At 38.5% G+C, this 24,548-nt stretch overlaps 1 protein-coding gene and 1 long non-coding RNA gene across 2 annotated transcripts in view; one reads left to right on the top strand and one right to left on the bottom strand.

Moving 5' to 3' along the window:
- Nucleotides 1-9,457: 9,457 nt before the first annotated feature.
- The window catches only part of ITGB8 (integrin subunit beta 8), a 48,009-nt gene continuing 32,918 nt past the window's right edge, over nt 9,458-24,548 (bottom strand). The window contains exons 10-15 of the mRNA XM_058811038.1: nt 21,321-21,723; nt 20,014-20,239; nt 18,347-18,450; nt 17,102-17,265; nt 9,809-9,934; nt 9,458-9,572 (exon numbers count right to left, since the gene is read on the bottom strand). Of these exons, the coding sequence (XP_058667021.1) occupies nt 9,486-9,572; nt 9,809-9,934; nt 17,102-17,265; nt 18,347-18,450; nt 20,014-20,239; nt 21,321-21,723 (1,110 nt within the window). The 3' untranslated portion in view covers nt 9,458-9,485. The remainder of the gene's footprint in view (nt 9,573-9,808; nt 9,935-17,101; nt 17,266-18,346; nt 18,451-20,013; nt 20,240-21,320; nt 21,724-24,548) is intronic.
- On the top strand, nt 17,121-24,150 carry LOC131561671 (uncharacterized). Its single transcript, XR_009275100.1, has 3 exons — nt 17,121-17,210; nt 17,902-17,960; nt 23,646-24,150. It is a non-coding gene; the product is annotated as an uncharacterized LOC131561671 (long non-coding RNA).

Below are 24,548 nucleotides of genomic sequence, written 5' to 3'. Positions count from 1 at the left end.
CTCTGTTGTACTGCTCTCATCCTTCTCCTGTCTTAAAAATCAGCTGCTAGAAAAAGTGTTGAGGAAAGCATGACAGGTCAGGGAGGTCCAGTTGTGGTGCTTCAGGCTGGGTGGGCCTGAGGGGCTTCTTTCAGGTGGCCATGTTACATTTGGGCGACCTGGAGAACACAGCTTCAGAGCAAAATCTGACATTTAGAGACACAAACATACCGGTACTCATGAACCTTCTATGGATGCCATATTTATATCCCACAAAGCTATCATGTGTTCAAGCCTTCACATGACATATTTACACACCATTATACAAATATTGATTATCCCAAATATATTGCCCAGATCTTCTGTTTTATAACATATTCAGTTCTCGGTCCATAGTCACACTTCTTAGGCAGCAGTATGAGACCTGTGGGCACTCCTTTTAGTGGACTCATGGCTCTGAAAATTACATTCAACTGTTGCTTTTTCAACACATAAATTACTTTTCCAACACATAACTCTGACAGTTAAAGAACAACAAACTACTCAAATATTAAAAACAGAGTCATCTCAGAGTCCATCTAATGTTACTCTAAATACCATTTATGAAACTGGAGTTGTGCCATAATGAATCAGATCTCAAAGATATGTGCTGTAATATGATGGTTGTAACCAAATATAAGTTTTATTTCACACAAAGGGATCTCTTGCTGTTTGCGGGTTGCAACATCAGTAAAGTTCTATGTGCTCTGTTCCCTTGATGATTACTTTAATTTCTTTTATAAGAAATAAGCACTGAATGTACAGAATGGAAGATTTTTATCCATAAAACACTTGTTTTAGTGATACCAAAAAAATGCTGATTTTGCCTAAGGATCCAGTATGTCCAAATAACTCCATGTATTAAGTCTGTTCAAAGTGGGCTTAAGGCAGTATCATCCCACGTCCATGTGGGATCTTATCTTCTGGGATCTTAAACTTCTCCATATTCATTAAAAGAAGGAAGTATCATGGACTGCAACCATGAGGTCTATCATCACCATGACCTGCTGACAAAGATGCGTGCCATTGGTCACCTCTTAGTCTTACCCTTGCAGACTGTGCCCAAGAAATCATATATTGACCCATTACCTAGAGTACTTGCAAAGAGGCCAAACGGAGCCACACTTTTAGGTTGAGCTCGGTGACTGTGTTGTTTCGTGTCAGCTCTTGGAGGCAGTCACGTCTGGACAGGGTGACACCAGCTTTGTTGTCACTATTTCACTGAAGACAAATGGTTGGACAGTAAGTTACTGAGAGTAAATTTTAACTTAGGGCTTGTAAACACGTCTCAGGATCTTCTGTGCTGAAAATGTTGCAGTTGTGAACAAGATACTGTTCTACTGTAGCCCAGCTTCTGTGCTGCCAAGCAGATGCAGTTGCCTGTTGGGCATGAGGGAAGGGCTGAGATGCCAGACTTTGGGATACAGCATCTCTCCCCATTCCCCCACAGATTGCCAGTGTGCCTTGTGAGGCACCACCTGAGTAAAGCACACGTGTAATCTCATGCCTTCCTCTCCTGGGTCTCTGCCCCTACCCTCAAAGGCAAATCAGAGCTGATTTCACACCCACTGCAAACACTGTAGCAGATGGACAAGACCAGGACTAGTTCAGAGCAGCTATAAGGTTCAACTTTCAAGTTTTTATAGTCAGATGTGGATAATTCTGCATAATCACTTATGCATTTCTAGAAAAAGGGCATAGATGGCAACTGTGTCTATTACATAATATTTCATCTTGCTAGATTTATGGATGCAGTCTGTACCTGACCTTGGATGCTGCCATTGGAACAGATGTTGTGGACATGTGAGGCTTTCCTTGAAGTTTTGTGGACATGGATGATGTTACCCTGGTGTAATGGACAAACTTCAGCTTAATGTGGGAAAGGGAAGATTGTGAGAAGGAGCATTTTCCATAGGAAATACGAGAATGGACTACACAAGGAACATTTGGCACTTCTCTGATATGTCATATATATTCCACAAGTTTTTCAAACCCAACTCATGAGTGGGAAGAGAGCATGAATTGCAGAACAATTGCATAATATTTGGTCTAATATGACACTTTTAGCCTGAAGCAGTCTTGTGAATTTGTATTTCAGATTACCCACGGTCTTTCTCAAGAAATCTAATTAAACTTCAAAGATGTTCCCACTAAATTGAGCCCTATAACTTCAGCAACAGGAATGACATCAGAAGCTTTGGAAAGGAAAAGATGAATATTGCAAGAAAAAAAAAGTAGGAAAAAAATGCTTTTAGAAGGCTATTGACCATGGGCCAAGCCATACCCTCAGCTATGTGCATGCTATTCCCACTGAAGCTGAAGGGATTTGTATATGCCTTGGAGCAGAATATGGTTCTTTGCTTCAGATGGCAAAAACCTTCCATGGCCAGATAAGGAATACATATTCAAAGTCAATGCATGCTATAAATGTCACTTAATTAAGTTTATTTATATAGCTATTTCTTCAATTAAGATAATCTCTCTGCTCTATACAGGAGTGTGATGATTGCAGCTTTTCCTTCCTAGCAGATCCTTAACAAACTGTTATGAGCTGTACCAATGGCCACCTGCATACAACAAGCCTCTTGAAGCAAATGTAGGTAACACAGAGGGGAACAATGATGTGTGCTTAGGAGCTAACCAGGCTCCACATATCTCACAGACTCACAGACCTATCCAGATTGGAATGGACCTTGAGAGGTCTCTAGTCCAACCTCTTGTTCAAAGGAGAGCAATGCTGCGTTGGAAAAGTTTGCTCAAGACATTGTCTGGCTGGATTTAAAAAACACTGAAGAACAGAGACCTCACAGCTTCTCTGAGCAATCTCTTAGAATGCTTAATTACTCTCAGAATGAGCATTCTTCTGAAAACCCAGTCTCAAACTCCTGTTCCAGCCTACGTCCATTATCTTACTAAGATTCTTGGTGAAGAGACTGATTCCATTGTCTTGATCACCTAACAGTTGCCCATAGGCACTGGCAGGCTGCTCCTTGGTGCTCTGGAGCCACCTCTTACTGAGGGTGAACAAGCCCATATCCCTTGGTCTCTTCTCACTGGGCAAGTGCTGCAACCCTGACCATCTCAGAACCCCTTTGCTGAACTTGATTGAGGTCCTCAATTCCTTTCTTGTACTGAGACCCAAAAGCGGATGCAATATCTAGGTGTGGTACTACCGAGTGCTGAGTAAAATGGGGACAATTTCTTCCATCATTTCCCTTGCTATTCTTTCATAAATACAAGCCAAGATGGTGCTGTTGCTGTGCTTTGGTGCCAGGACTCTCTGCTGTCACACATTCAGCTTGCAACCACCAGGCTTCACAGATCCTTTCCAGCAGAGCTGTCCCCTCAAAAGGCAAACCCTTGGCTAGACTGATGCAATGGGTTAGTCTGCAATGGGTTAATTAAGAAGTCCCTTCTTTCAGCCTTTCAGGATGTCTACCCTTATCTAAATACACATCCCATGTGGAAAAGCAGTAGAAATTCATACTGTGGAAAATACCTTAACAGATTTCAGTCATGATGATTCTTACTTTCAGATTTATCCCAGTAGTCTTTTCTTGTTTTTAATTTTCCACTTCTTGTGATTCGACAAATGAAGGAGTGCATTTGGGACTGTGCTGTGCCAAAAATTGGAGGAATCTCTGCCAAAATCCTGAAGTTCAAAACTTTCGTCTTTGAACAAAACCTAGGAGTGAAATATTGATTTACCAGCCCCCACGAGACTATTTTTAAGATGATAGTCACCATAGTAGAGGACATGATAATCCTTGTTTTAACTTTTTTCAGATACCTTCTTGTTTCTCTCTCATTTTCGCTGTTGGCTAAGAAACAATACTTTCCATTGCCATAGTTGTATCTAATGAAACATTCAGCTTACAATTCATAGTTTTATTTAATTAAAAATTTAGCCTATAATTCAGGGAGGCTTGCTTACCAAATGATCTGACTTTCAGATGCTAAATCATTTGTAGCAGGACTGTTTAGGGCCCAAATATAACATTTTCATCTTCTATGTGTCTTGCACAGGACACTAAGAATCACACTATGTGCCTGAGAGCATTTTCCAAACTCTTGAACTCAGGCAGCCTTGGTGTTGTGGCCACTTCCCTCGGGAGCCCGTTCCAGTGCCCAATCACCCTCTGGGTGAAGAACCTTTTCCTGATATCCAACCTAAACCTCCCCTGCCACAACTTCAGGACATTTCCTTGAGTCCTGTCACTGATCACCACAGAGAAGAGATCAGTGCCTGACCCTCCTCCCTTCTTGAAGCTGTAGCTGCAAAGAGGCTTCCTCTCAATGTCCTCCAGGCTGAAAGACCAAATGACCTCAACTGCTCCTCATATGGCATCTCCTCCAGAACTTTCATCATCCTTGTGGCCCTCCTTTGGGCACTCTAACAGCTTCATGCCCTTATTATATTGTGGTGCCCAAAACTGCGCATAGGACTCGAGGTGAGGTATCCCCAGCTCAGAGCAGAGTGGGACAATCCCCTCCCTTGCCAGGCTGGTGATGCTCTGCCTGATGCATCCCAGGACATGTATGGCCCTCCTGGCTGCCAGGGCACTATGGGAGGCTAATGAAAAAGGAGCAGTTGGCAACAGATACTTCTTCAGGAACAGATGCTGTAGCTGTCCAAAAAGGCAAAAAGAAGGAAGAACACTAGAAGCACCTTTCCTAAAGGGAGAAAGGGAGAGTCATGTAATTATTGCCTCTGTGGAAAAGTCAGCGTATATATCTGTGTATGGATTTCAGAGTCAGATAGCTGGCCCAGAGAGAAGTGGGCTAATGGAGACATTCATTGAGGATGCATTGCAGTTGCTGAATATTTTGTCTTAAGAAAAGCTGTTTACTTCTGTTGGCAGAAGTAGGCTGGCAGGTGAGATCAGGAATGTCATATTGACAAGTGAAAGGAAGTATGACTCCAGTAATAGGTTTCTCTTAACTGGATTGTGCATGCTCTCTCTTAATGCAAAAGCCCTTCTGGAATTAGGATGTCCAGCAGGAAGGGAAGAGGACCAAAATGCTCTGATACAGCACATGGTTCAGACATATAGGCAAACATACATTTTGCCTACAAAGTGCAAGGCTGGTTAACCTTAGAGGTAGTGGGTTGCAGTGAGTAGAATTTAGGTAACCATCAATCACGTATAGAAGAGAGAAGGTAGGAAATTCTGGAGGAAAATATTTTCATGCTGGAAAAAAAAGCTGGAGACCAGGCTTCTGTGAAGCCTTTACTACAGCCTGTGCAGAACAGGAAACAGAAGTAGAAAGGCAGAGCTGTAATACTGGAGGGTGTATGTGGTGGACATTTCTGCTTCACCAGGAATGATGCTATGTGCTGAAAAAACAGAATTATGAATGAGAGAGAAAAAGAGAGAGAGGGGGAGAGAGACAGAGATCCTTCTTGAGCCAAAAGAGAACTGAACTTCTAGCACTTTTATGCCAAAGGGATGTCAGGAATCATCTTTCTTTCATTCAATGGTTTCAGAGGTAAACAGGAAAGTACGCTATAATTCAGTATAAGACCTCTGTTAAGCGGAAAGACATGAAAATTCTGTATCAATTGAAGTCATAAAAATGCTAGGAAGCATTATAAAATGAAAAGGAAGAAACATCCGTATGTCCCTAGTAAACAGGTGGATTGTGTACATTCTGAATTTTGAAAACAGTTCTACTCCATCATCCATAATGGAAATGAGAATGTCAGTGATAGGAGAGGAGCTGGAAAGTGCTGCAAAGATGATCAAGGATAAGGACAGGCTTTGGTATAAATGACTCTGTATGTTTGGACTTCACAGTCTGGGAAAGGTGACCTGGTGACACATGACAAGTCTTCCAGAGAAGAGTGGCTGGGGTTCAATGTCCCCTCTATTTGCTTGGGAGCATAGTTCCTGCATTCCAAATGCTGCGTTCAAAACCAGAGGAAGCTCTCCTTCATACAGCGGTTCCAGACTTGGTGGCTGACTCTTTTTTCTTTTAAATTTTTTCTTTAAAGTAAACTCAATGGCACATCCCTGAAAGTGAGGGCTACTGATTTACCAAAGGAATTAGATGTGGGAAATGCTGAAAAATTTAGGCTAGGGGACCTCATGGAAGTAATACACAATTAGAGTGTGCTTATGCTTCCCACAGCAGCTTGGCTCCACTGCTGGAGACAGATACACCATGCTAGAGGGACTCCAGGTTTGAGAAAAACCCTGGCTATTCTCATGGAGTACTGATATAAAAAGTAAGGACTCTTGTTGGAACACGGTTCTGGTGCTGTGGGAGCACTTGTCACTTCCATATCACTAAGGTAAGGAGGGCACAGCATCATTCTTCTTCCTTGTGAACACTGTAAATTAATCTATTTGGATGACCTCTAGGGAGGCACCAGGGGAAATAAAGTATCTAAAAATATCATTCCAAGGGGGATATCAAAAATACTCAAGAAAAAGAGAGTTCTTCAGAAAAGTCCCTCACATGATAACTCTTAGAATTAGTAAAATTTCAGGTATGTTATACTGCTGACTTCAGGGCAGCTGTGTATAAATTGACTACACATTTTATATCCAATAAAACTTCAATAGCCCAGGTGCTGTAGTCATATAAAACTTACAATACTGTCCTCTTTGCCAAAGCTTGCTGAAGGATAGCAATTCCCTTATTTCATTAGTTCAAAGGACAATTGCAGACTTTGCTGGCAAGCACTTGCATTCACCTATGGAAGAAGGAGGAACCAAGCACTGACCAAGTAAGGGAATAAAATTTGGCAAGGTAAAAACACTTGAATTCTATAGGAATACAGGCACCAAATGTATCATATCACTTAAATAAAAGCATTTAGACTGGGTAATACACTTTACTTTGAGATATTTCAAGTGATGCTGACAGACATTTGTTAATTTTCCTTCCTCACATAAATTAAAAAAAAAAAAAGAAAAAAAAACAGTACAATAACACACTTGATAAAAAGTCAGCTAATTAGACAAGCAAAGTTCTTGGTTAGTACAGGAAATAACAGTAAATTATGCATTACATTATTTTCAGATAGATTAAGTCCAAACTACTTTTTTTTTTTTTTTTTGGTGGATAAAAAGGGGAAAAATAGAAAACATAAGAATACTCCACAATATTTGCTAGCAGAAATTCTTGGTGATCCAAGAGAGAACATCAGCTAAGACAATAAATAAAGCCTTTCATGTTTTGGATCACCAAACAAGTTCTGTAAAAGGTTGTGTTTTTTTAAAAGAAGGGATATAACATACTACATTAACATTCCTACACTGCTATATATCTGATATCAAAGGCGATCTTATGGATTTGATATTTAAAGCTGCTCAGCGTGTTCACTTCTAACAGAGTCTTCAACTGAACCACAAGGGCCCAGCGACTTCACAAAAATGAACCTTGGACAGAACTGTTGAAAACAGAGTTTGTTTGGTTTTGGGTCTGAAAATTAATCTACTTGGTTTTCATTTTAGACAGCATGAAACACTTTTAGTCTGTCACACAATAATAAATCTTCCTTCTGAGAATAACACTTTTTGGATTTGCAAAATGATCTGACACATTATCTTTTCTTTCTTTGGGCCAAATTATTCTTTTTAAAAAAATCAAAGGAGTGAGGAAAAAAACTTCTGCTTTCAAAGGCATGAGATAAAAACTGGCAAAGGAATCATTAATTTATTATTTTTGACATTGTGATTAGGACCTATTTGTGAACCAAAAATCCCTGGGTAAGGTGCTGTGTCTGTCTTCTATGTTTTAGGTTTAATGTGCTAGGCAGCATCCAAAAAGGATAAAAGAAAAAAATAAATAAAGACACCAGGGAACTTCAAGTCACAGTTTCCACACAATAGCAGTTAGCCATTAACAGAAACAGGAATTTTAAAAGGAAGATCCTGCTATGCATATGAAATTAGGGGAGGAATCCCATTTGAAGCATATACAAAAAAGGTGTGTGAAACTATGCCTGGATATAGACTGACAGGCTGCTTAGCAATCAGAGATGGACTTGATGCTGAGGAAAAGTTAATTTGGATGGAATATGCAGACAGACACACACATAAACATGCATAAATACACACACACACGCACACACACACAGACACACACACACACACACACAGAGTTATACAGAAAGAAATGAAAAAAATCTGTTATCAGAATGGGGATATTAGAGGTTCTCTATGTCTCTGGGCTTTGTATGGTGCAAACACCCTGCAGTCATTCAAGGCTTACAGCAGGAGAATTCCTGCGAGTATCTATGGGCTGGCTAGTACACCAAGAAATAGCCCCAGCTTCTTAACTCTGGAAAGGAGCAGGGGAATGGTACTGCACCTGACCAAGTTGAGAGATGCTCTCTCTTTAGCTTTGCACCACAGACTTTAACTTGTTCTTTTCTGCCCAAATGTAAAAAAAGCTTTCCTTATCAGCTGTTTCCTGATGACTCACTCTGATCCTGTGTCTGCAATTTTCAAAGAAGACACAGGTAGAGCTCCGTTTAGATCTAGAGAGATACACAAGAAGAGGAGAAAAGCAGCTGAGAAAGACAGGAAGTATTGTGGTTTTTTCTCCCACAGGAACCTGAGTGCTGCTGCAAAATGATTCAAGGAAAGAAGCCAACCATAAACACTCCTGAAGACAAGGACAATCTAGAGAACATCATGATTAAGTTGTGTAAGTCTTTGAAATTCCTGCTTTGTCTAGAGCAGAGTAAAGCAAAAGTATGTCCAAAAATTGTATGAAAAACCCATCCAGTCATGCCTCCATCTCCTCAGCAGGCCACACATCTTACAGCCTCAGCAATGCTTTCAGAATGCCTGTGGCAAGGCTATGGTCAAAGCCCAAAATATCAGAAGGGGGTCTGTGAGAAGGCTTCTCCTGTGAGCAGTTTTGAGAGCAGGGAAACACCACTCAGAGACAGGTTCTGGGCTGTCCAGATTGCTCAGGCATAAAGAAGAGGCTTAGGATGAGGCTTAGAGTCCCAAAAGGGGGACTTGGCAAGCAGCAGAGCTGAAAGAAATACATCACAAGTACTGATTTCAATAAGCATATGTGACATAACTTGGCATTATTATGCTTTTGTGGTTAATAATTTAGCTTTATCTGCTTGCATACACATCATCTTTATTAAGCAGTAACTGTACTTCATGAATCATGAAGTTCAAGGCCAAGAAAATAATCAGAGACCAGGCTAGGCTCTGTGCTGAGGAGATAGAATGGTTTACAAAATATAAGGAAAATTCTACTTTCTGTCACCCACCACAGCCCCTGGAATGAGGAACCACATGATAATGCTGGGGCTTCTGGAGTACTAATAAATCAGACAGGAAGCCTGCTTTATATGAATTCTGTACAGTCCAACCCAACTTGGACCATTCCAAGACTCCCAAGAAGAAGATGAGCAGCCAGAAGAACTGACAGCACCTGTGCTCTAATCACAGCTTCAGACCACTTGAGATTCTGTAAAACTATATTTTTATTTACTTTATACGATACATTAAACTGCTTGCTTTTAAACCCAGGGTAGCAGGAATGCATTTCCAAGGTTCTTGTCTTTGTTGCAGAACCTGAAACCAAAAGAAACCACCCATTTGTCAGATTAACTCCTTACTAGTCAAAATCAGTCTGTTAATAAAGTTTTTATTCTTAATTCTAATCATCATATTTTGGTTATTATCAGGTGTATTCAGATACTCACTCAAACCAACTCTAATGCCATTTTCTCTGAATATTCTATCAAATTCTGCATCTACCATGAAAGGAATCATGCAGGCAGAGAAATTCTGTAACAGAATACACATACATGACTGGTGTCAAAAAAGTGGCTGAAATCAGGATCTCTTTCCTCCTCCAGCTTTAGAGGCTGTAATTTAGGTTTCTTTTCTCTTTGGAGAGTCTGGGCAGCAAGCCTTTTCCTTGGCAATGGCATCTGCAAGAAAATAGCACTTGCATTAGGTTAGAGACACATTTAGCTCCTGTTGTACTGTTGCTGACAACTGTGTATATGTGGGTAAAAATTGGCTAAATACAATGCCAGTGTCACAAACCCTGTCCTGGCCTGGATATTTAAAGGTATATAGCTATGAATTAGTTACTGGATTACACAACATAGGAAAGAAGAGAGGAAGAAAGATTTTATACAGAGCACTTACCATCATTTCAATAACATACAGGATATGCCAACACTGCTTGGTGCCAGGATCACTGGCTATGGGAGACTTAATTGTTAACAAAACCTCAAAATGGAGGCCTATAGCTCTGGCTCAAGTTATATGCTTGAATTCATCTGAAATTCAGATCTAGGTTTATGCTCTCTCTGAGTAATGATAACATGAATGTTTTCCCAGTAGAAAGCTTTCAAGGAAAATATGTATTTCTGTTTATGGGACTCGCTCCTCCTTGCTCTGGGTGTCAGTGAAAGTTGATTGTGGCATCTGTGAAAGGAAATTTCTCAGACATAGTCTCATCATGCATATATTAAGATGATGTTCCTTGCTTTGATAAAAGAAGCAAAAAATATTTACAGATATTTCCTGTGATAATTACTTTTTTTTTCCTTACAGTTTTGACTTTTTCTTAGTGTTTCTCTTTTATTGGACACTAAGCTACATGATGATTGAGAACACATCAGTTGTCACTTGATTCTCTCTCACTCCTAAAGCAAAAACTGGATCATGTTAGCAGCATGGATGGGCAGTTTTATTAGTGATGTCTGGCAAGCGTTTTAGTGCTACAGATATCTCTTACTGAGGCATCATGGCAAATTTTAAATGTCCTTATCCAAGGCATATCTAAATCCTTTTCAAGAAAAATTTCGTGCCGCTGTGCAAGGCAAATGCTGTGACTGATTCTGCACAAGGAGAGGATGAGAGAACCTTCCCCACCAGTGACATGTTTTCACCAGTACTCATGAAGCGACCCAAGTGCGCAGTGAGTGGCATAGATGAGGCATCTGCAGAGATTTACCCATTTCCAGAAATCTAGCTGCTCTACCACCCAACAGGGCAAGGGAAAAGAGAGGCTATCACAACCGTGTATCAATCTAGAGATTGTATTTACACAGGAAGTATCTTCTTGTCTTCTACAAAATACTAGCACCTCCTAGTGCTTTCAGGTTTAGATGGGTTGGGCAAGGTAAACCCTTGGTGGTGGGCAGCTGCACCTCCAACTGATAAATAGTTTTTTGCTCCTTCCCATCTTCTCAAAATTCAACCTGAATGTGCATCTACTCATTTGCCTACATCTGATAAAAAAAAGTTCTCTTTGTATTTTATCTCCTTGGACATGGTATTGTTCAATTTTAAAATAACCACAGTCATATCTTCCCATTGCAGATATCAATACACCTCAGTAAATGTGCTTTATACTTTTAAAAGCAGGTGAACGTCTCTTTCTTGTCAAAGATATATTTAATATCAAAAATATAAAAAATCCATATGGATTAAATATTGATTTTATTTTTTAGAGAGCAAGTACAATGATGTTGCATTAAAATAATGCTATGTCATAGTTGTTACAGCTCTGATAGAAAAATAAACATCTCAATATGCTACAGTGTAACTCATTAATAAATATCACAATAAAAGTTAGTAGTCAACTGAAATTAATAAAACAGCTATAAAAGTATACTATTTTAAATAATAAAATATTCAATATATTTCCAGATGAACAAAAGTAGTGATTTAAAAGTATCATTCAAAATGTAAAAGGAGCAGTAAGAAGTTATCAAATTTAAAACCTCTTCCCTTACTAAAATTCTCTATGCATAAAATCTAGACACACATTATTTATTTCTCTATATTTATTTTTTACAAAAGGTAGTATATGTTAAATAGAAAGTTTAAGACCGTAGTATTATTAATCGCTGTCACACAATTGCTAAGTAAGACACTTTAAAGTAGCATTATTTTTGAAGCAGTAGTAGCTCAGAGTGAAGATGCCAGCACAGTGAATTCATCCAACACTAATGCATCAACATCGCCCTTCAAAATATAACTGAAACGGCCCAAATACAATATAGGTATCAGGATGAAATGTTAGAATTTCAACAGAAGTAATTATTTTAACAAATGCCACACACTTTAAGGTTTTTTAATAGGTACCTTTTTTTAAAGCATGTTCAGAAAAGGAAACAAAGAGAATATGAAATTCAGACCAGCAGAAAGCTTAAGAATCTAGAAATTTAAGGTTTTTTCTTCCCCCCTCAGCCCCTCCCCCCAGACATGCCAACCATTCTGAGCTGCCCTGCTCTCGGTGAAACCCCACTGATCTGGCATGCTATAAAGATTCATTCCTGTTGGTTAACTTTAACATTTTTCCCCCCTCTCCAAGAATTTCAGTCCTGTGTAAGAGCCAACAGATACCTGTGCATCAGAGCAGCCTTGAGATCAGAACTAAAAATTAGTGTTTTTCTTATCGATTGCTTAATTTCTGCTTTCCCCTCTGTTGCAAAATGGTAGCCAGGACATTGTCACCAGGCGTCACTCAGTTGGGACAGAGTAGGAGTCACCCAGCACTGACTCAGCACAAATGCCTCTGTGAGAAGGGCCCTTTACAGCCCCTGCTCACATTCCTTGAGGCTGGCTGGTGGAGATCCAGGGGCTGGTGGGAAGTCAGCGGGCAGGTGCCCAAATGCTCCCCAGGAGCTTTAATGGAGGTCTGCAGCATCCACGTGTACAGGCTGTCCCTTGCTGGGCTGTGTGCAGGCATTTTTGATGAGTAAAGATGCAAAAAGCCTGAACCTTAGGGTTCAGACTGCATACAATGCAGTCCCAGTCTACACTGTGTGCAGCGCCCGCGATGCAAACCTAGGGCACCAGCACTGCCAAGCCAGCCCACTCCAAAGAGGCTTCCTGCCCTGACAAAAGGCAAAGTGAGATCTCAGAGCACCACTTCTGCCCCAGAACTGTCCCTCTTGAAGTCTCCACACAGGCAGCCATGCCCTTGCATGTCTCTGCCCTGGGCATCACCAGACTCTATGCCTACTTTAGGACAGAGGGTTGCTTGAAGCTGTTTCACACATTCACTCCCATGGTTTGCAAAACACGCACACTAAGCAGGAAATAAATATTATATATGATCATACTGGGAAAAAAATATTTTTCCATTGCAGTCAGAAGAATGCTTTACATAGCAGGTTTTCATGACATCATAGAGAGGAAAAAATAAATCCAGTTGTAAATAATAGCTAAAATGTAAACTATGCCCATACGAACATCCTTCCTTTTTAAGGTTCATTTTTAACCTTGCAAATGTAAGGGGATTTCAGCTGGGCACAATGAAAATTCCTTGCATACCCTGTGCACGTTTTCTGGATGAAACAGCTATTTTCCCACACACTTCTGCAGCAATCTTATTAGTGTAGTAATGATTCTTGGAAAGAACTATTTCATAGCATTTTTCATTTTATAGTACTCAAAAAAATCTGATGTAAAATACATACTTTTTAATTACATAAACATGCAATTTCTGAAGTGTCAGGCAAATAACAGGTCAAAGGTTAAAAAAGGGAACTAGAATTTGAAAAGTATACATATGGATTTTAACAATAACAAATATGCTGTGAAAAGTCATGTACATTCTTCATTTGTGGGACCAAATCTAAAAACAATTCCCCAAACTAATGATGAGAAGCAGCAGTATCTGCTGGTATATTTTTGGATATAAGCACGCAGTAGGATTATTTGACTTTTTTCTAAAATTTTTTGAAGAAGCCCAGTATAAAAAGTGTTATTTGGGAACTTTGGAACACTCTATTCTGAGGTTAGTTAATTTTTCCCCTATTTTTATGAACATCTTTGATGCACAATACATTGAAAACTAATATGAACTAATTTGTCTTTAATATCTCCCATATTAAGCACTATAGGAAGCACAGTCCTCCTGCAATCACTGAAGAAATTCCTTGTGAATTAAAGGCTGCTTTCTCATTTAAGGTCATGTGCTGAGGGAACACAGCTCCCTAAATAGTGAGGCTTTTGTTGAGCTATTCATCTCCTGCAGCAGCTCTTCTGAAAAACATGGTCAAAGGCAGAGGGAAACAAGTACCAAGCAAAGCCAGAGTTTCTCATGGATAGATTCCATCCCTAGAAACAAAGCCTCCTCCCAAGAATCCTGCTCTGTATAAGCTCCCCACGGGCCTTCTAAAAGCCTTGACCTGTCACATTAGCAGCAGCTTATTCTCTTTCACCAGCCTCTTCCACAATACAGCAAAAGCATGAGGGAGATGCAAGAAAGCTTTTTCTCTTTTTTTTTTTTTTTTGTTAATATATATACATTTTTTTTAATCTCAGGACAGCAAGCAGCTTACAGTGCAAATTGTCCTGTGAGCCTGCTGTTTTTGACCAGAGTATTTTAAACATTCAGGCAGGTGTCTGATAAGGAAATACTGGCCATGCCCCTTCACAGGCAGCAGTCCAATGCCAAGTGCTACAGAAGAAAAGCAGTAGCAGCACGATGTGATGTGTCTGGAAGATGGGTATTACAGCTCAAGTCTTTCTTCCACCAAGAACCCAGTTCCATTATCCCTTACCCAAAAAACTGAACTACCTCTAACAGTGAAAAGCAATTTCTAATGAAAAAAATATATTTATCAGTTCAATAAATGCTTTAGTACATGCTTTAAAGGCCATTTTGGGGTGAAAATAGATTCTGAGGAATCTTTTTTTTAAAGGGTTTATCACACTGTTTAAAGAACATAATTAACCTCTTTTTTATATACTTACATATACTTCACTAAGCATTTTTAAAATTTAAGTTAAATAGCAACCAGAGATTGTTTCCCACTCACAAATTGCCATGAATTGTGACAAGGATAACAGCAGGTCAACCTTTATAAATCTTTTATCTTTATCCCACCAAAACCAGTTGTTTGAAATCTTTTAATTTACACAGGAGGAGAACGGTCCTATACACTTTAAAAGAAAATGAGAGTTTAAGGTGTAGTATTAGACTACAGAATTAATCTATGACTAAGGTTCTACAATTAAGCTAACACTAAAGTCAGGGTCAGTGTAAAGAAATACTCTTTTTGTTAAATGAGATAATTTTACCTGTGTGGTAGAAAGCTCAGGACCTACTTCAGAGACTGCTTTAAAAACATTTAATAGTCCATTTTAGACATTAAAAAAAAATTCCTAAGCTTTTATGACTAATGAAAGGTCCATTGTCTGTGTATTATTTTTCTCAATCCCGCTTGTTCTGTTACCTAAGAAACTTAACACTCATAAAACACTCATCATTTTTCTACACCCTGCCTTCCTTTCAATCCTCACAGTGCTCAAGTTTCAGTGGGAATTTACAGAAGAAATACAGAATAGGAAATACAAGTGATTTCTAAAGACTGCACATAAGGAAGTCCTGCTTTGTTTCTGTAACTCTTATCTATGACAAATAGTGACAGTATTTAGTATTAGTAATAAATGTTAGTGAAATTATACACTGTCTTCTGAGATGATTTTTCTTTTTAAAACCAGCAAGGTTTTAGTGCATTAGAGGTTGATCAGATTTTCATAGGGTTTCAGCAGCATACAGTTAGTAAGTCAGACTGACACTTCCAGCAAGCATATAACAATAACGTGTTCTACCACTCTAGCTGGTTTCAGGGATAAAAAAAAGATGCTTCTGCTTGACTTTTTAGCTCCCATTCTGCTCTTAGATAAGATTATATTGGTTCCGCCATGTTTGGAAGAGTTTTGCACATTTCTGGAATGCAGAATCCAATCCATATTTATAAAGTCAATTATTGTGTTTTGAGAAAAATACTCTTATTTTCCTCACTTTCTTCTAGTTTGCAGGTTCTTTTCTCCATCAGACACTGGACACACTTCTCAATGCACAGTCACAAAAAAGTGAAGTAGTTACAAAAATCTTAGAAAACCTAATCTCATCAACTAATTTACATAGAGAAAAAGAGCACATGTAAAATCAGACTTATGCCTGACATCATATAAAAAGATCCAAGTCCTTATTTGGCAAAACACTGACATGTAGCTGGCAAACCAAACACAGCTCTGGTGTAATTTATCTATTTGCAATGGATTTGATGTTGTTGACTCTAAAGTCGTAGTCTGCTGGCAGTGATCATCATGTAGACCATGCTGTTGGGTAAAGGAACTCTCATTTTCTGTAGCCACTCGGTTTCCAAACACCTTATGTTTTGTATAAAATTGGGGCATTATATTTAAACAAGTAAAACAGCTTAAAATTACTCTTTATCAGATATAAATTATCCTTAAATGACATCATCCATTCAAAAACCCCTATAAATATATATTTATCTGTGTATGCATGCATATATGTATGTATACACACACAACATACACCTATACCAGGAACTAAACACTCAATCCCATCATTTTTTTGAGGAAAAAGATGAGAGGAATAAGCAGACAAATTAGTGGAATCTGTCAACTGAGAGAACTATAAAAGTACCATTTACTCTATTAAAGAGCATTTTTATAGTTTCATCTATTGCTATAATATACAGCAATGTTAATACTCCAGTCACAGCTTTTGTCCATTCCCACAGAGCACATCAGTACCAGCTACATGTAGAGTGAGATCAGTGCTTTGTCAGACCAGTTTGTATCTACATTCTACGCCATAACTAAATAAATTAGAATATGCTAAAGTGCTACATCAACACTAATGTTTCTGAACAGTAGTAACGCACATTTCTCTTTCAAAAAAAATTTAAAAAAATACAGCAGCTATAGTTCCAAACATAATCACATAATGTGAATATGTTTACATGTCAATTTGTTACAGTATTCAACAAAATGCACAACACAAAACCATATGGCAACAGTCAAGACTCCCACAGAGTACAAAAGGTAATTTCTTAAAAGTCGAGCATGATGGAAATAGACATTTGCAGTCTTCAGAATTCACACTTGAAAGTTTCGTTTAATCGCAACTTGCTGCTGTCGATATTTATTTCCTCTGGTTTGTCACGTCTGTATGTTACTGTTCTTGTACAAACTGTAGGCAAAAACATCTTATCCTTGAAGGAGAAGATACAATTTTTATCAGCAATTAGCTAACTTTTATAAGCAAGAAAAAGATTACTGAAGATGATGGCTCTGAAATCAATTACCTTCTTTGTCGTAGATACTCTGTAATCAGATGAAGATTTAACTTTATTGCTACTCCCCTGCAGAATTATCTGCCTGATGATAAGGACAACAAGCAACCCGATCAGAAAGGTAACTATAAAGATTATGGAAAAGACTCTAAAGTAGTTCCGTCCAGAGAAACAATCTGCAATGAAAGGAAAACACAGGGGTAAAGCCTAATGTATGGAACAGGCACATCCCTCTAACACAGGCATCTCCACCACTGCTTAGTAATGCTGCACAAATGTAATACAAGCCTGATAGAAATTAAGGGAAAATAAATTAAGGGAAATTAAGAGGAAAAGTTGTCATATGCAAGCTTTTAAAGTTGGGCATATCAAGAAAGGCAATTCAGATCAAGATCCATGGTAGAAAAAGAATTTAGGTTTCATTGTATTGCCCACCATAAATTCTCTGTAGACTAGTGAGTTTATAGCTGAAGTAGAGAGGATGAAATATTAGAGATTTTTGGGGCTGAGAGAATTTAATCTTCACAAGACAACAGTGAAGATCACTGGTAAAATTTGAAAGAAAATGTGTTTTATTGAATCCCTGTTCAGTGCTCTCCTCACTGATAGACTAATACAGTAAGCTTTCCTTAATACTAAAGTTATGAAAAAAGTATTCACAATAAGTTTTCACATTGATGAACTGTAATATAAAAAGATTTATATATATATTAAGGTATAACAAAAGGTAACCATTTACCTGCATTTTAATTGCTGCATGAAGTGATTAAACTTGGAGAGATTATATTTTAAAAGATTTTGTTCTTCCACAGACCTCATAACTGCAGTGTTTTATACTTGAAAGGAACTTTTAAACATTACTGAACTTGAGGTAAGCATTTTACTTCTTTCTTTCCTGTTTCTGGTAATGTCAAATACTATAAGCATGGTCAATGTAATAAAACATACAGATGCCATAACAAATTTTTATAAATATTTCTTTAAGCATTGCTCAGGCAAGATTCATCATTATTAGACATGACTTCTTAAGGATCTGGGAAAACTGAACTTAGCAATGCTTGACAATCTTATTTCCTGTTATTATTTATCTTTCACTTTCCCTAAAGCTATGAATGATTTTTCTTTTTCCTGTTTTCTTTCTTTGCTATTGCAATAATGTGATATACTTCTGCAAGACATTCTAACACTGACAAATTAAATTACTAATCACAGAAGATTTTAATCTCTTATTAAAATTACCTAGAAAATGCCACTTACCTGAAGTATTATCAATATAATGCAGTAGGTAAGTGCATGAGGTTGTGCACTGGTCAAGTATGACTTGAGATGCATTATTAGAATGATAGCACTGAACACAGTTCCTGTAAAATAATAATTTAAATTTTAATAATTTCATATTTAATATTTTTAAATTTAGTAATAATTCCTGTAAATTATAATTGAAAACCTATGTCTTTCTCTGCCTTCCCCTTTAAGAGATTGTATCAACAGGCTGACGTATTGCTTGCACATAATGCTTTCCTGTTGTTAGCAAAAACATTGCGACATTTATTTATTTTTTTCTGAAATGTGATGCCTCTCTCAACATTTTATCCCCCTGATGCTTCTCAGAACCAACTAGTCAGAAGCTGCAAACTAAAACATGTCTTTGGCTTTGAGCCACCTTCACCCAATCCTTGCTCTGCCTTTTGTGATGCAAGGGTGTAGCTAAGGTCCAGCTTTCTTCAGCTTTCAGCCTCCACTTTCTAGTCTTTCCTTACCTATCAATCTCATTCAGATGCACGCTGGAATTGAAAGGTAGAGGTAAGTAGAGGAAACACAGTTTTGCCAATAATTTTTGGGTGCTATGTTAAGACAAAGCCAAGTAAGTCTGCACTGCTGGGCAGTTTAGAGAGAGAGCACAAGTGGGAGGCAATGCTCTCAGTCTTACTGTCTTCACTGTATAGCCCTGAAGGAGACAGATGTCACAAGGGATCCTCAAAAAAGCCCTAACTGAATTTTTAATGAAGATATGCCATCTTCTGAATTTATTAAAGGCACACATTTCACAGTGACTTCGAACAAGTGCAAGCCAGAAAGGTTAACTGCATTTTATTTAGTGAAATCTTAGCAGCAACATTTCCAGATGTGGCCAAGCTTGGTTCTCCAGCATTTTCACCAGATGAGATATAATTGAAATAAATACAAACAAACAATGTTTCTGTTTTGAGCACAATGACCTTTCCAATGAAAGGCTGATCTTTCACCCTCTGCACCACAGTGAGATGCACAATATCACATGTGTGACGAGAGGGCACAGAAGAGATGTGCCCAAGGAAAGGGCTTCGTTTGCTCTCTGTGCCAGGACCACAGAGGGCACCACTGAGAGCCTGGTCTAGCTTGTCCCCTCCTGGGCTTGCTCAGTTTTGACCTCCACACTGTCCCTTCCTTTACATGAGTAAGGAAAAATGACGTGCTTCAAGACCAGCATGGCAAAGACTAAGTGCTTTGAAATTGAGCAGTGAAGAATGTTGTTCTCTGGGTAAGACCAGCTCTGCTCTGCTGATCAATGGCAGTGACAATCCACAAGTACTGCTCTAGCTCCACACCGCTTTCTTTCAGCTGAGAAGCACAAGGAGTGTGCAAAAACAAATGTGGAGACTATTATTTGACTGGGTGGCATTCAAAAGTAGGAACTACTTTCCATTTTTAAAATACAAACTTATGGCTTTATTTCCAGGAGATCTCATATGAAGAATGGTTAAAATAGATGCTGACATGCAATTCTCTAAATTGCCAGTGTGAATCCAACTACACAGAGAAGTATCAAGTATGAATTGTACCAATTTCCTACAATCTAAATAACTAAGAAATAGAAGCAGAAATATATTTTCATGTTTCAATACTAGGGAGTGAAAAAGTCAAGTCTAGCACAAGAAACCTACCAGTTTTCTTCACAGGCTTTGTTACAAGTAGGGCAATATTCACAGAAACGACCAAAGCTTCTTGGGTCTGTGCACTCACACTTTCCACATACACATTTTCCTCTTCCACTGCAAATTTGACCCTTTGAATTCAGGCAGTGCTTTGCTGATTGTGATGAGCACTCACAACGATCACCTTCCCAGCCAGCAAAGCATTTGCATTTACCACCTTCACATTCACCATTACCTACAATACAGAGAGTCTGGAGTCATACGTTTCCATGAAAACACAGAAAAAAAATTAGATGGATACATTTGTATTGCTTGTGCTTTATCTTGAACGGAGGAAATTTAGACCTGGACTTTCTAATTAGTTTTTAAGTTAACAACTTGGACTGAAGTTACTGGCATGATCAATATTGATGGCTGCTGTTCATTGTTAAGTTGAGCATAAGTTGCTACTATGATGTTACTCTAAAACCTTTTACTAAAATTCTGCTCTTTTGCTTTGGATCAAAACAATGGAGATTAGGAATTACACAATGACCAGGAAAATAGTCTTCAGGCAAACTAAACAAACTTCTTGTTAGCAAGAAAACATTCCATTCAAATAAACAGCAAGATTCAGTGGAAGAAATAGTATAAAGTTCATGTGCACAGGCTAGGTTCTTTCCTTCCTTTTCATTTTCCACTCCCATTTCCATTTCAATTTCAATTTCCATTTCCTTTTTTTTTTCCCTCTTCCCTACAATAAAGTGGACTACAAAAAGAATGAAAATTTCTAACAACTCTGTTTCACTAAGAGTCTCCTTTCTGAAGCAGGCATTCCCTACAGTGTTCATGTTTATACCAGTATTTGAAATCAAGTGCCACTGTATGTCTCACAGGACTGATTTATGGTAGTAGAAAATCAGAATCTCACCTGGAAGCTATGATCACTTCCTAATCTCTTAGTATCTCATATTTCCATTATACTGAAATGTATCAACTAGCTTCCTGGAATAATGTTATTTTTTGTTTGAGAAGTCAGTATAATTACTTATTAAGAATTTTGAGATTTAAATATTAAAATAGCTAAACTTTGGAAAAAAAAATCAATCTATCCCCTAGAAAATGGTGGTGAAATTTACAAGACAGTATGCCTGTGGTAAAAAAAGTCCAGGAGTGTGAATTCCTAACAGGATGTTCAGGACATTTCCCACACTAATTCTGCACAAACAATTCTAGTTCTTGACAGCCTTATATCATTGTTTTCAGCTGCATCATGTAAAGTAGCCTCAGAAAACAAAACAAACCAAGAAAACATAGACATAAACACTGCAACTTACCAGAACATAAGTTTCCTTGGTGATAGGGGCAGGAAAAATCATCCATTTCACAGTACTTGCCATACACCTTGCCTAGCTTGTTTTTGTAGCAGAAACATTTCCCATCTATGCAATTTCCTTGACCACTGCAGATGGGTTGGTCCTGGTGTTGCCTGCACTTCTCTGAGGGAAGCATGTCTCTGTTAGAGCTGCAGTCACTGTCACTGCACGGGGACTGTTGGCTGTCAGAAGTTTCATCAGCCCACACTCCTTTGTGCCCTGTGCTGTCCCCATACTGGCAGGCACAGCTTTGCTGCACATTGACAATGGCAGTTTCATTGAAACCAATAGGCTTAAGTATGACATATTTTCTTCCTCCACTTGTATGACATCCTTTCATTGTAACTGATACATTGAAAAGTACCTAAGAAGAAATAAAGATGGATTTAACAATATTATTATTTTCTTGCTTGCACTTGTTTAAAAATTTTAACACATAAATAAAGCAGAATCTTATATCGTGTATGAATGTGCACTAGCTGATAATAGCAAAATACAAGTGGTCACTTTTCAAACATTATATATTAGTAATGATAGGCATCACAAATATAGGTAAAATCCTAATAATAGAGGAAGTCCACTTTTGAAGTTAAGAAAGCGTAGTTGCAAAAGACAAGTTTAATACAAACTAAATGGAAATAGAGATATCATCACCATGCTCCTGCTATTATTTAACATGTATATTCTGTTATATAACAGGAATATTTAGGTAAGAATTGGGACTAGATTGAACAAGACAATACACAAACAGAAACAGAGATACTCTTCATAAAAAGAATCTATAATGAATGTCCTGCTGCAGAATTGGTCATGAACACATAAACCACATAGATTTTTGGATGGCCCTGACTACCCCTACTGAAACACAGAAACAGTTCACACGTTAGCAGTTACTTTTCTCAATTCCATGGACCCAGTGCCTAGCTCCAGGCCATGTCATGGCCATCACCACCGTCCTCCAAGTTCTCATCCCAGCAGTGCCCACTACAGCAGCAGCTCCCATGGCTTTTTGCAGTTCTAGCACAGGACTAAGGATCATTTTTGTAGTTAGGTGAGTGCCACAGTTTCCATCAATCACCCCTAAAAGTTTTTGACAGCTCTGACATGTCTGACACACTAGATATCAATCTTGTATTTTACAATTATTTTTCGGGTTTTTTTGTGCAGTACACTTCTGACAGGGTATTCTCTCGAAAGTTTTGAATTTTTTCAGCTTCCTGATGCAAAGCAACTCTTTCTCATCTCCTCATAAAGAAAAGGTAACCAGGAGGAAAAAGTGAGAGAGGAACACAAGAGAAGCAAATACCTTTAATCTTTACTACCAAAAAAATAAAGATTTCCAAATAAAAAAGGAGAAACCCCGAGAAACTGATTACATATGAGGCTGAAACTACCCGCAAATACTGAGGCCATTCATCTCTCATCACTGTCTCTCCCTCCCACTGCGCCCCCACACGAGAACAACCCAGCCCTTGGGGACAATGGTGGCTTTGTGGCAAGTGGGGCTGCGGCTGCCCACACGGACAACAGGAGAAGAATGCTGTGCAGAAACATGCACTTAATGTCATATTGAGGGGGCACACAGGCTTTGTCTCACCCTTTGCTTTTCTTCTTCTCATTTCTCAAATGTGCCACTACACACATAACCCCTCAGCAGCCCACACTCTCCATGCATTGAGATTTCTTCCCTTGGGTTGCAGGGCAAAAGTGTGGCTACAGAGGAATTGATTCATACAGCAGGTGCATATCATGTGGGGAGGACAGGCTGCAGCTAAGGAATGTGATTTATTCAACACAGAGCCCTGCCAGAAAACATCATCTTCATGTACAAAACAGTACTGGAAGAATTGCAGGGAAATGGGAGAGAAGGGAAAATCATGTCGTGCATATGAGTCGTGAAATTTGATTCTGAACACAGCAGCAGATAGATTGAGCCTGTGGTGACTAAATAATTACAACACCATGACACTTGCTAATAGCCAAAGTTGGTTTTGCACCCTGAAGAGGCCACAGGATTCTTCCAGAATTTAATCCACTTTGTGTTTTGGTAAGAAAAGGAAGGAAGAAGGATTAGACAATGAAAGGAATGTGAGAATTAAGGAAAAGCATTTTGTCTGTAAACAAATACTGAAAGAAGGATTTACGGTTAAAATAAATTAATCTCTTAAGGATGGCTCATTTTCAACAGCCATAGAGGTTTAGGACCACATGCAATCTTTTACAATCAACTGGCTTGGCTTTTATTAAAAAGAAACAGATATAAATATTTTTCTTTTCATTAAACAGAACAAATTCCAGTCCTGTTTCTTATGACGTGCCCAGGGACCAACAGAGGGGAAAAGATGCCTTAAGAATAAAAACAGCAGATCTCCTGTAAACTGTAAAAGCTACAATCAGCAGCATGCAGAGAAAATTCAGAAGAACATAAAATACATTCAAATTTACATTACAATTCACACATTTAATTTGTTTTGCTATTTTTACACACAAGCTATTTTTCACACTAGCTGAGACATATGTACATGTCAAGCAGGAAAGAACTTGACCCTGCTCTCTAGAAACACAGACTTCTTCCTGGCAAGCAAAAAGACTCCAGTAGTCCAGCAATTAAATAAATATATCAATGCACAGAGAAGTTTTTCTGGGAAGAAAACCATGTTCTTCACCTCAGCCAGACATCTTCCCCTGCATTTTCATGGTGCATGATGCTCTGTTTCATTCAGTAGGTGCCACCAATTCAAATGGGAATAAATTATTTTATTAATTTGGTTTAAAAAATAAACTAATTATCCACAACCCTGATTGTGCAGGAAGACTACTAAAGCAAGAAGAGAGAAAGGTGACATCTAGTCCCAAGGAACACAAATTCCAGTGATTTTTTTCCACTGGGTGATTATCTTTCAACCTCTTTACGTACAGATTTCATCACAATGGATGTGGTGGTTGTGCCCAGTGGAGGACAAAGAAGGAAAGTTTTAATGGACGTTAGCTTTCAGGAAAAGCTTTGAGCCTTAGTTCCACAGGATTAGTGAGAATTAAAATAAGATTCAGGAAAAATAAACCCAGAGAATAATAGAGAGCCTGTGATCATTAATCACATAAATCCATTTTCAGTTTAAGTAAATCCCTAGAAGATTTCACACCATTGAAACCCAACCAAACAGAAAAATAAGTATTCCAGTTCCTTGA

The sequence above is a fragment of the Ammospiza caudacuta genome, chromosome 1 (assembly GCF_027887145.1).
Source record: "Ammospiza caudacuta isolate bAmmCau1 chromosome 1, bAmmCau1.pri, whole genome shotgun sequence".
Taxonomy (NCBI): Eukaryota; Metazoa; Chordata; class Aves; order Passeriformes; family Passerellidae; genus Ammospiza; species Ammospiza caudacuta.
The sequence above is the reverse complement of the archived record's forward strand: the minus strand, read 5'-3'. Positions and strand labels throughout refer to the sequence as shown.